General features: G+C 36.7%; 1 protein-coding gene across 2 annotated transcripts in view; it reads right to left on the reverse strand.

Annotated features, from left to right (window-relative positions):
- Positions 1-12,221, reverse strand: part of LOC149551011 (uncharacterized) — a 29,695-nt gene extending 17,474 nt beyond the window's left edge. The window contains exons 1-3 of one of the 2 annotated variants that reach the window (XM_089786574.1): positions 10,151-11,035; positions 8,412-9,373; positions 8,074-8,273 (exon numbers count right to left, since the gene is read on the reverse strand). In XM_089786574.1, coding sequence (XP_089642700.1) covers positions 8,235-8,273; positions 8,412-9,373; positions 10,151-10,886 — 1,737 coding nt within the window. In that variant the 5' untranslated portion in view covers positions 10,887-11,035 and the 3' untranslated portion in view covers positions 8,074-8,234. Of the gene's footprint in view, positions 1-8,073; positions 8,274-8,411; positions 9,374-10,150 lie in introns of those variants that run through there. The other variant, XM_089786573.1, reaches the window with a different exon arrangement.
- Between the last annotated feature and the right edge of the window lie 851 nt (positions 12,222-13,072).

The following is a 13,072-nucleotide window of genomic DNA, read 5'->3' on the forward strand; positions in this document are numbered from 1 at the left end:
AATTCTCCCTTCTTTATCTGTATATGATTTAGTTTGCTTTTTTAGTGCGAGGACTCTAGCATTGTTGACCTCATATGCATCTAATAATGCATTCATCATATTAAAAGTTGTTTGATGTTTTATTAGCATGGGTACTATTTCATTTGTTCACTCCATCTAAAATGATCTGCATAGCTTTCTTGTTTCCTTTACTCCATATAGTTTTATTAGATTCAACAACAGGTTGTTTGGATGCTGAATCAACAAAATGTTTTACATTATTTTTTTCAAGAATCATCATGATTCTGAATTTTCAAGCATCGAAGTGTTCCTTCCCATCAAACCTGTCCTTGGGTCTGATTGTGTATGCTATTGAAGCTAAAAGAATGATGCTAGATATATTAAGTCCGATTGTTTAATTTGCAGAGCCTAGGTTCGACTACCAAAGCTCTAATACCAATGAAAGTTTCTGCAAATTCTGAAATAATCAGACTGAGATACTGCTTTTGATATTGTTGAAGATGAACCTTGATATATCGATTTGTATATGAAGTATGATAGTAAGTATTGTAACTATTCTGATTTTCAATGTTCTGAAAATTACTAGTAAATCGCATAAGGCAGTGTTATAGAGAAGCAGACTTTTCAATTTGTGTGTACTCTATCCTCACACTTGTCTTATATTTATAGGGTGACCAAGGGTATGTCCCTTCAAGGGACATGACCCTATCTTGGTTGGCCCTTGCATGTCTTCTCAAAATCGGCACCTAGCTTAGAAAATACTTACTTAGGGTTTAACTAACTAAATCTGTTCAAAATTTAACTTAAACAATTTTGCTTAGTGAAACGTCAATGTTTGACTGCAGATTAAGCATGTTCAGAACTGTGTGATCTGTATCATCAGACCAGGATGATTTTGAAGTTATAGAATTAACATATCTTGGGCCATCAATGCATCCAAATATTAGGAAGGTCCAAACTCTTATGTTGCAACAGCTAAACCAATGTAAGCAAACTGTTCTTCAAAGAAAGTTGTGTTTGTTGCCCAATTATTTCATCTCAATACTGTCTTCTGTCTTGCTGTTTACATACACAGAATTAGACCATGGGGTATTTCACTTCTAATCTTAATAAATATATTTAGCTCTTTCTTCTTCTAAGAGGGTCCCTTCATTGGGTTCCATTTAGTGGCAGTGTTGTTGGTATTCTAAGACTAGGTTGTTCCTTTCTATCAAAATCTCTATTGATAGTGTGTAATATACCCAAATAACAGAAAAATAGCAATATTTCGAAAACTAGAACACAAAAAAAAAATTGAAATTTTATTTGCATATAAGAAATTCTAGAGCAAACTCGGATTTATAACTAGAAAATTTTGAAACTTTATCTGCATATTAGAAATTCTAGAGGAACTTGGATTTATAATCAGATTACTGATCTAACGTTTTTGCTGATAGAAATAAATTTCTAAATATTACCTTACATAGAAAAAGTAAGGAAAATCCCTTTGATTCTGCCCATAAATTTCAGAAATGCATTGCATTGATTTTCTCGTTTTTCCTGAGTTGAAGATGACTAAAATATGCAGATTTAGATACAAATACTTGAGAACTTTTTCCCAAACCCTAGCTGTCCTCATTGAAGACTTCAAATGAGGACTTCAAAGTTCAAACCCTAACTGACTTTGTTAAACTCCCAATCAACCAGCACTAGGTTTGATAAACTTGTGTTTTCTGTTGCTGTCCTCCATGATGCTCAGAAGCATGAAGATACCTTGCTGTAGTTAGTTCAAATCTGAAGCAGTAACTCTAAATTTCACCTCTAAATTGGCCTTCAAACCTGATATACAATTGTAGTCGTGAAAAGGGGATGTGCTAGGGTTTCACACCCAAACCTTTTCCACTGAAACACACACTTCTGACTAGGGGGAGCCCATATTTCTCTCTGAAACCAGGGATAGGTTTCAAACCTTGGGCCAAGATTGCAGCAGCAGTAAACAAGAATAACATAACATAATGTAATGAGCTCTGAACGAACCCTATAGAGTTATATAAAAACTCCCAAAGAGATGAATTGACCTCAGCTCTTGATCTGACACCTCTTAATTGAATGATCCTCATTAAAAACCTAAAACCGAGCCAATGACTCCTTGAAAACCCACACCCACTTTGCCTTTGTCACGAGTAAGACTCCGCACTTACCCAATAATGCTCCAAGTCCTCTTCCTCTAGGTTAGACCAAGGAAAGGACAGCCAATGAATTGTTAAGCCTCGTGACTTGAGTTGGGAACGTGACACAGATTACCTCCTGTTATGTATTTCTTGAATGTTCATTCACAGAAAACTATCACCAAAGCTACTGGAAGGTACACATACAAACATAGCATCAAAGTCACTTGGTCCTCCCCTTTTCTGCCACTCAATCCTAAGCTTGCTTCTACACTTCCATTTTTTACAAGTGGAAGATAGTATTTTACACCATCCTCACTATCTACAACATCATTGGTCACACAGCTAAAGGATTCCCCTTGGCCAACTAAGGTTGGGTTCCCACAATCTACGAGTTGAGGGAGGATCTTCATATTCCTTGCCTAGCCAGATTTGTTACCTCTGTGTAAATCAAGGACCGTATTATCTTCAAATGCCTTGTATACTATGAGATCCGAGGGAGATATTTCTCTCTCTAAACAGACTCAAGCAACAGTCTCTTTATTTTCTTTTGATAAACAAACCAATAATGCTTGGCTCTTTATCTTTGGGAGGCCAGCAACCCTCGATATAGATCATTAAATCTGTACACATTCTAAAATCCGAGATCACCTCCTCCATTCAGCACATAAAGAGGCCTCCTGCTCTTCTGTATTTCTTTGTTTTTGTTCATCCCATTTACGGAGCATCTCTAGATTTCTCTTCCTATAACTTTCAACTGTTAAATAGTAAATACTATACTTTGAATCCCAATCACCTACTTTTGATCATCCAAGGACGTGATATAATTTATTTAATTCTAGTGGTAAATACTAAAGAACCATATACTTTTCTCTGATTTGTATGTCCTTTGAGTATGCCTACAAATAACCAACCATATAAACTCCACTGCCAAACCTTCAATAACTGAAAGAATGCGGGCCAGCTCGATATATTGTTAATACATGGTCCATCCATTTTCCAACTGATATTGTCACATCCACCATTGAAGAATTCTTTCATGCGAAAACAGGTCACAAATATTTCATGCCACAAAATCCAATGTCTTCAACATAAATAAGACAAAGCAACAAATAATAATATCAATTTCTACAAATTGGTCTCAAGCTTTTCCAATTACAATAACTATGAGTCTAGAATGAACTCCAAAATCTAAATTAGTAAACAGTAAATAAACTAAATGTATAAAAATCAAAAAGAAGTCCATCTCAGTACGGTGAGCCCATTAATCATTAAATCCTAGAGGAACTTGGATAAGCTAATCGTATATTACAAATAATTGTGTGAAAAGGACAAGGCTAATGGAGAACGAGACTGGAAACCATATCTGCTCTAACATATAACAAAACATAAAACAGAAGCAAAAAATTCAAGGAACAAAAAATACCAACAATGCTTTCTGATAACCAATAATTGTAAATTATGTGATGTTTGATATAATAAGCCACAAACACAAGATTGTTTGAAACAATTCCTCTATACAAATCATGCTCTATGTTAAACAAACAAAAAAAAAAGTTACAACAGCTTACAAACAAAACGTGAATGCTGGAGGTACTAATCTAAAAAATATGCCAGAAAACATGATTAAGGCTCAAGCATTAATTGATCTCACAAATTTCACTCTGTATTCATTGTCCAACCACAAAAATGTCACTGACTAAAAGTCTTTGACATTATCAAAATAGGCTTTTAAGTAAATCATAAGTGGCAATGTAGATCTCAATTTAATCTTCTGTATCAGTGTCAAGGTCTAATATTGAGTTGTTCCTAACAAAACAACGGAAAAGGTTGTTTCTTGGTCTTCCAGCTTGGCACTTTGTTAACTGATAAATTCTTTACAATAACTTTCAGCCACTTCTGAGATATACCAAATATATAAACCTGATTTCAAAATTTTCTATACGAAAAGCATACTTCTTTGAAAGCGATTGAGCCAAAAAAAGCTTAGAAGCTTAGTGTGGCATGCTTATAATTATTGCTGCAGCTACATTATTAAAACATGCAGGAGCAAATGCTTTATTCATACACACTAGGAAATTCAAAGTGATTGAGTCAGTCATTTGGAACAAAAACTTGTAAACTTGGCTTTCTAAGCAGTTGCAATGCCACTTATAGCATTCACAATAGAAAAGCAGAAATTATAGTACTTCCTAAATGTTGAAGATAGTAGCTGCGATAGAGATCTTTATCTCTGGAAATATGAACGTTATTACCGTTATTGTCATCTTCAGCTGAAAAGGACACTTAAAGTTTAATTTGTAATATTATAAATGTAAATTACATGTGTCATTCACATGCATTGAGGCATGAATATTCAAAGAGTCATATTTAATTATAGGAGTTATGAGAAACTCAAGAGATCTTCGGTTAGAATATGAAGAGTCTCTTCTATTGTTATATATTCGCATCATGCGATAAGCATTGTACACTTAACTTTTATTATCAATAAAGATATATTTTGCTGTGTGGCTGGGTTTTTCCCTTCATCCTTGAAGGGTTTTCCCAAGATATTTCTGGTGTTCTTTGTTTCAGTTTTTCTCTTTCTATTTGCTGGTTATTATATTTGATTTCTGGGCTATAGTTTCAACATGGTATCAGAGCTGGAGTTTTGATTTTAGTAATTTAGCTCTCCACTTCAAGTTGCTGCAAAAATTTTTTATTTTTTATTGCCTTCATCATTGGAGGTTCACCCATCATATTTGGTGGATCTTGACAGTATAGGAGACTAGCAAAGATTGACCAAACGCCCTGGGTTTGAGCAGAAGTTATTTCTTTTGTCAGTGGTATATTCCACAGATCATTGATTGCCAGTGAAAAGCAAACTATTTGAAAATATGATGGCTCATACTTGTCTGATGAGAAGAGCTCTGGCGACACGGCCTTGCTCAGATTCATTCGCATAAATGGAGGAACTCATTGTTTTGATGCACCATAGCAAGCCCTACTCTCCAGCCAAATGTTAAATCTACCAGAGTTGTTGGCGATGTGAGCAGGAGATTGAAAGGTTCAATTTATTTCGATTGAATGCTTCGCTGGCACCGTTTCTCTTGATCGCAGCTTGTTTCAATTATTTATGATGTGGAGATGGCAGAAAATATTCTCAAGGTTTCGATTGACAAGGAGGACGCAAGTGCGCAGTTACGGTAGCTTGCCTTTCTTGTTTTCCCTCAATTACAGTTTATTTAGTATCATATGAAATTCTGGAAATCATTATTAATATGCATTAAAATGTATTATAACATGAGCTAACGACTTTGTGGAAAAATCCTTTATTTACGCGTGTACAGGTGTTTTTTCTCTGGGTCCCATGTTAGATAACTGACGTCTCTAGGCATTCTCCCTCCACCGCTTCTTGAAGTCGATTGACATTTCTTAGTGGGATTCAAGTTACTATTTGTCATTTACATTCGTGAAACCTTAGATGGTTAATCAGATAAAAGCTGTGGCTTTGTGGGGAAGTTGGCGTTCTGCATTTGTTGCTCCCGTAAAACTGATCTGACCTTGAACTCAGGTGTACAAATCAGAGCGGCTGTCTCTTGTTTAGCGAGTATGGCGAGGGCAGTCGATATGTAGTACAGGAAATGGTGGGAAAAGGTAGCTACGGCATTGTTTGTTCTGCAGTCAATACTTTGACGGGGCAGAAAGTGGCGGTACAAAATAAAATTAAAAATAAAAAAACTGCGGAAGAAAGCGTGAGGATTCAGTAGCAACGCGCAGAACTCTAACTGCCCATTTTTCTTAGCTTTGCCGAATTAGCCTGCGTTGTTTCATGTACATTTGGTCGTAGTTATATCAGAAAAAGACTTGCTTTTTCATCCCCTCGATAGGATTAAAATTCTGTCTTATTTGCAGTATTTGCTGACTCGTGAGAAGATTAAAGTTCTGATTAAAGTTCTGGGGTATTTGCAGACTCATGAGAAGATTAGAGATTCTATGCTAAACTTTTGTAGCTGCAGGATATATCTTGCTTCTTGCGATGGTTGCTTCACAATATGGTTATGATTATTCTTTGTTATGCGATTTAATTCTATCTACTCTTATTCTCTGATGCAGTCAAATATTACTCTTGCATACAGGACAAGTGCTTAAGACTACAAAAAAAATCTTATATTTTGAACGGTTCATAAATCTGAAGAATCGCGCCCCTTTGGTGATGATCATTGAAGACTATGAAGAGTCTTCACCTCCAGCATTTGAAACAGCACATTCTTTGTAACTGCCGTCAGTTTGTGTGCCGTGGCAGTCAAGAATCAATGTGTCTTCAATTCTTGTTTTACAACAATCTGGGTCTTGTATTGATTACTGGTTGGACGTGGTTATTGTTACAGGAGGCGTTATCATTCATTTGGTGTCTTATGTTGTTGATTACTATCAGCAGTGTGTCAGTTAGGTATTGAGTATTTTGTTAAAAATAGCTACTTGCTGTTGTGAGGCGTGCTCATCTATTGCAGGAGGAATCTCTAAAAGATCTACGTGGCTCGCCTATTGTGGGTTATTTGCATTGTCACTCATGGTTGCATGAATTGCTGAGATAAGTTTCTTATATTTCTATTATAGTCAAAAATTAGAGGGGTTACCATTCAGTATTTATAAATGTTGATCTATTATTTCTCATTGTTGCAGGATGCAACAAGAAAGGCAATAGATTGCTTTAATTGAGATGAAGATATTGTTAAAAGATATAAAGCTCAGAGGGAGTTTGTGCCTCAGAGGGAGGCTTCATAGTTAAGAGGGAGTGTTTATGAAATCCCCTTTCATTCTCATAGATGCTTGTGATGCTTGTGGTATTTATTAAAATTGAGACCTGAATGGAACTAAGTCTTGTTTTGTTATGTCTATTTCCATTCATGAGAAATCAACAATGAAATTGTAAGATCGGCTATGATAACTCTTTCACTATGCGATAGTCAACATCATGTTGAGAGAGTCCATGATGTCATCACGTTGAGAGATTCCGTGATGGGAGTTGGATGTCATGTTGAGAGATTTCATGACAGTTCACGTTGAGAGATTCCGTGATTAAAGGTTTAGCTATGAGTCTTACACATTTTTCATGTTGACTGATTCCATGAATGAGATTAATTGTTATAGGGTTTCATGTTAACTGATTCCATGAATGAGATTGTTACAGGTTTTCATAGGATATATTGTAAGATTTTATCATTAATATTTTGGTTGCAGTCTTATGTGCTAAAGATCTCTCTCTGGCTAAGAGGGAGTGTTGAAGATAGTAGCTGCGATAGAGATCTTTATCTCTGGAAATATGAACGTTATTACCGTTATTGTCATCTTCAGCTGAAAAGGACACTTAAAGTTTAATTTGTAACATTATAAATGTAAATTACATGTGTCATTCACATGCATTGAGGCATGAATATTCAAAGAGTCATATTTAATTATAGGAGTTATGAGAAACTCAAGAGATCTTCGGTTAGAATATGAAGAGTCTCTTCTATTGTTATATATTCGCATCATGCGATAAGCATTGTACACTTAACTTTTATTATCAATAAAGATATATTTTGTTGTGTGGCTGGGTTTTTCCCTTCATCCTTGAAGGGTTTTCCCAGGATATTTCTGGTGTTCTTTGTTTCAGTTTTTCTCTTTCTATTTGCTGGTTATTATATTTGATTTCTGGGCCATAGTTTCAACACTAAAGGTATAATTAAGTGATTTATGGAAACTATTTCAAAGAATTCAAAGAGAGGCAATGTATAATAAAATAGGTTAAGAAAACTGTTTCTGTCAACTAAATGACGAACAAGATCCTGAAAGGTTGTGGTGTTCAAAAATAGCAGAAATTACAGTATCCCTAGGGTATAGTTGCATGATATACGAAGACTATTTCCAATAATTAAAAGATAGGCCAATGAACAATTAGATAGGGTAGAAAAACTACTTCTGTAAACTAAATGAAGGACCGAGATACAGAAAGCAGGCATTTTAAAGAAAAAAAATGAAAGAACTCACCTAGATAATTTCTATCCCCACGCTTGCTGAAGAACTCAAATGCCTAACTCTATCTTTTGTCACTCGGTATTTCAATTACCCATTTAAAATTCTCCACACAATAACTAAAAGTTCCTGGGGAGGTTTGTGATTTCAGTTATTGATTTGATGTGAGAAAAGTCACAAAGTTATTTTATTCCTTTCCTGCATTCATCCTACATTTGCCGTGCACTATACCATACTACATGACACACAAGAGTTTGCGTTGTCTACCTTGACAGGAAATGTTCCAGGAGGCAATTTGGTTGTTAACAGTTCCCTTAATCGTCGAACAGCTTTGACCTTGTTTGCCAAAATATCTAGCAATGGTAGCAATTCTTCAGTCTTAAGTGGAAAGTCGGGGGTCAGCCATAGCACCGGCCGCAACCCTTTTTTGAACTCACTTTCATGTTTAGAGTCACTGCTTGTGCTGGCCTTCTTGGTTTTGTCAGACTCCTTCTTGCCTTTCTTACTAGCTTTCTCTTTTCCCTTCTTCACAGAGACAGAGTCATCAGCTTCAACTGACCTATAACTACTACTCCCAGTTAGATTTGATGACTTATTTGGTGTCGCATTAGGATCATCTGCAACTAAACTTTTACTGCCTCCAGCTTTGACATCCTCAATGCTAACAGAATACCTTGTAGACCCTGTCCTTTTAACTCCATCGGTCTTCAATGGCTTTCTGGTCCAACCAAACCATCCCTTTTTCTCTTCCTTACTAGAATCAGCAGGCTCAGTAGCCCCATTTTGCTTACCATCTAATGCACAAGCAGAATCATTTTCATGCCTATCGCTTCCGTTTCTTCCAAAACATGCTGATCCATCATCTTCAAGATCATTATTTGTATCGTAATTGGTTGTATTCAGAGCACTTTCTAATTGCCTTCTTTCCTCTTCAGTCAGAATCTCATCATACACCCCTGGTTCTGCCTCAAACCTATCACTCTCTGCCCCAAAAAGCTCCTCATCGCTCATGGCTCCTGGGAACCTTCTGGATCTCACGCTGACCACCACATGAAGCATATCATAGATTTTAGCCTTCCAGGGACCTACGCTTTCAGTCCTCTCCTGTCGTCTCCAAGTCAGCTGTGGCACAAGCTCAGACTGGGTGACATCAATGCCAGGCCGATAAAGGCTGGTCTGCGACATCTGAGCCACCTCCTGAGCAACTTCAGCCTCTGATGGAAAGGCACCTGGAATACAGAAAGAAAAAATGTTTTTCAAAGCAAAAAAATAGCTGGTGAATCGTTCAAATTCAAAGAAGAAGAAAAATATGTATCATGCGCTCATATTTAATCTTAGATTTTATTGTGAACCTGAGTGCTTTGACCTTTTGACAGATCTACTAACTTTGTTTACATCTGCATAAAACATCTCTAATATTTGAGAAAGAGAATAGATATTACTACAAACAGGTGCACTTTAGCCCTTCAACAGATCTATTATTTTTATTTCCGTCTATTGAAAATATTGACCAATCTGTTTGAACAAGTTGCCAACTGGTGAATCAAAGTTCTAAGAATTTAGTGAAAGCTAGATAATTTCTGGATTTGATTGTGTGAAAATTATTGGAAGATTAACATTCTGAATCATGCTCCATCGATGACCATAATCAGGATGCAAGAAAACTTAAGGAAAAGAAAGATTTTCATTTTTTTAAAATTTTGTGAAAATCAATGATCTTCTTCTCCTGGGATAACTGTGTTGATTTCCATTGAAGTTCCATTTGAGGTCATGCGATAGAACAACATTTGTGCCTTAGTAAAAGTGGTCACCAACCATTTGGTATATTGGTTCTCAATAAAGTTGTTCAAACTTGACTAACTGTAAATAAAGTTGCAATTCAATCAAAGCCATTTTGTGTATGGAATAAAAGCTTTTACCCAAAGAAAAAAGTTGTAGAAGTGCGGAAAAAAAAAAAAAAAAACTAAATAAACCAATCAGCCAGATAGCCTACAAAATTCCCTGACCTGCACCCTCAAGAGCATTGGTAATTTCCTTCTCCTTGTGGTTCAGCATAATGAGAGAACCCGGCCCCAACTTCCCATCCTCAGTCCCTTCGCCCAGAAACAAAAAACTCTGATCGGAGCGTTGTATCCTAAATCCATCAAATCCAGCAAGAGTCATGTCCGCCCTGAAATTTGAACCTCGCTTCCAAATCTTATATGTGTCAGAGGGTGCAATGCGGCTGATGAATGGGATCACAGAGCTCTCGAACTGAAAATTGACCTCCATATAGAAATCTCTCATTCTTCGCAAAGCAGCAATTATGCGGGGCAGACGGCGGCACCACTTTGCCCAGGCCAAGGGCTGGTAATATCTGGTAATAATCAAAGCAAGGCTGTCCTCTCTAGCACACACAGCCTCCTGCAGTGCACTCCACCCCTGTTCATTCTGCAGGCTCCAGTCTGCACCAGTTGCCATAAGCATGTCCACAGAAACAGCATCTTTAAGCCTGACTGCGAGATGCAAAGGGGTTTCCCTTCCGGGCACATCCCTTCGGTCTATGGCTGCAGATACAATGTCCGCACGCTCTTCAGCTAGAATTGACTCTTCTTCTGTATTAACCTCTCCAGCCTTCGGAAGACGAGGAAGCGTAGAGAAAATCTGGCGTAGCCTGTTATAATCCCTGTTTGCAACTGCCAGATGCACTGGACTGTGCTCATACTGCTTGATTTCCAGAGCGGAGAGCTGTGCCATGGCCATAAAATAGAAGCCTAAATCTAAAGTATTACTACTTCCTTTCAAGATCCTCAGAAAAACCCAAGCCGCTCACATAAGAATTGTTTTTGAATTTAGAACTTTCTACACACGTCCTCATTGTCAAGGAAACCAATGTACAACAGGTCAAATGAGCTTTGTCTGCAACAGAACATCGTCACAAAAGCTAGTGGAAAATTCAACAACTTCAAATGTGGGGGTTCTAGGGTTTCAACTGGGACTTTTCAATGAATTAAGTAAAGGTTTGCAGGCTTTCGGCGGAGGTTTTTTTAGAAGGAATGCAGCAGGACCAATATGAATTAAGGAAAACAGAAAACAGAGTCTGCAGAAGACAGGTGCTGCGAGAAACCCTCTACGAGAAAAAGAAGAAGCAGCCGTTCGTATCAGATTTGTTACTTACAAAACATTACGTCCGGCATATTAGTAACAACGCGTTCATTGCAATGGTATGGCAAAGAACTAATGGGGAAACAGAAAAGCCACCGGATATTTCAGAGCTTCAATTTTTTAGGATTTCCGGATTTCGTATTAGGGCTTTTCTTTTTGGGGGTACGAGAAAGCATAGAAATACCAAAAAAGTATCAGCCGATGCAGAGTCAAGTATGAAATAAAATGTTTGTAGATTACAGAACCTCTAGCCCAACCCACAATAATTCTCCACGGTGGATATTCAGGAAAGCTAATGGACAATCCAGGGCTTTCTTCTAGTCAGGGTTTCCAGATTTCAATTCCTGGGTTTTCAAGGGCAGATCACGAAAATTTTAATAATAAATAAAGACACAAAATTGTCTGGAGCGTGATAGGATATATTTGAATGCTCAGACAGAACTATTCTTTAATTGGGTCAGTCCATCTCGATCGGAAAAACCAAGAGCTTCGAAAACATGACCTCAAGACACCCTAAGCCAGAAGACCATCTACCTTAAAGAACTACAGCTCGTGGATAATGAATGTGGGTCACTCTGATCAAGCCCCGAAATGGAAAATTACAAGGCAGTACTGCTCTTACCTGCAGCTGCGGCTCCATCAAACTGTCAACTCAGTCATATATGCTGTACCTCCATTCATTCATATGCTCTGTTCCCTTCTGCCTGCTGTGCCCTGCCCTGTTCTGTTATGCCCCACATGCCAAGAATTAATTAGCACAGGTTTTCATCCCGAGCAGAGGCCTCCTCTTGACCATCGATGGGAAAGATGAGAATTTCAGAAAACACCGTAATATCCTCATAAACATCGTATAATTTGCAGAGTTTAATAGAAAATTGAGGATAATAGAGAGCAGAAGGTTTCGGTAAAAATGTAATGCTTCTTATTATACTTGCATTATTAGTTGTCTAATTCATTTATTATTAAAATTTCTTAAACTTTTTGGCTGGCCTCTTGGGGACCTGTCCTATGCATTGTTTTAGAACTTTTGAGTTAATGTGTCTGAATCATGGTCCCCTTAAATAGTTGGAAAGAGTTAAAGCTTGCTTTTCATTTAACTACAGTTCATATGGTCTACCTGTGAGTAGGATTGAATCTCAAGTCTAATCCTCATGTGTGGGATTGAATCTCAACCATTTATGTGATGCAATTTTTTTGTTCTTTTTTTTAAAAAATTAATGCTATGTAACTTTTTAATGTGATTTGGAGCATGTAAGGTCCTAGTTTTTTTTTAACATGAGATAAGTTATTATTGTTTGGTTTTTATCTAGAAGAATGTTGATTATAGTTGGCATTTTTCATGTTGTATTTTGTCTTTTAAAGAAGTTTCTTATGAAGTGGTTCTTTGAGGAGATGATTTCGAGGCTAGTATAATTGAGTTATTTGAAAAAAAAAGGCTTGACAAAATTGTTAAATTTTTTATTAAAATTTGAACACAATAGACATCAAAAAACAAATCTTGAAAATTATTAGAGTTGTTTTTACTGTGGGCCCCTTAGATTGATTTTGCCTAGTGGATAGAATTAAAATTAATCTCTTTATTCATTCATTGTGGTTTAATTGCATTGCGTAGTGTAAGTGGGATTGTAAGAAGCATTTTTTTTATTCTTTTAGTACAAACATTTTACCACTAATATAGGACATCAATCCAACATGTTAATATTTCAAAGTTGGAAACAAAACTACGATAGGTCCCACAAAAGAGTTATTATTATTTACTAGTGGTCTTACAAAATAGATTTTTT

The sequence above is a fragment of the Cupressus sempervirens genome, chromosome 6 (genome assembly GCF_028749045.1).
Source record: "Cupressus sempervirens isolate cs-2001-9-10 chromosome 6, ASM2874904v1, whole genome shotgun sequence".
Lineage (NCBI taxonomy): Eukaryota > Viridiplantae > Streptophyta > Pinopsida > Cupressales > Cupressaceae > Cupressus > Cupressus sempervirens.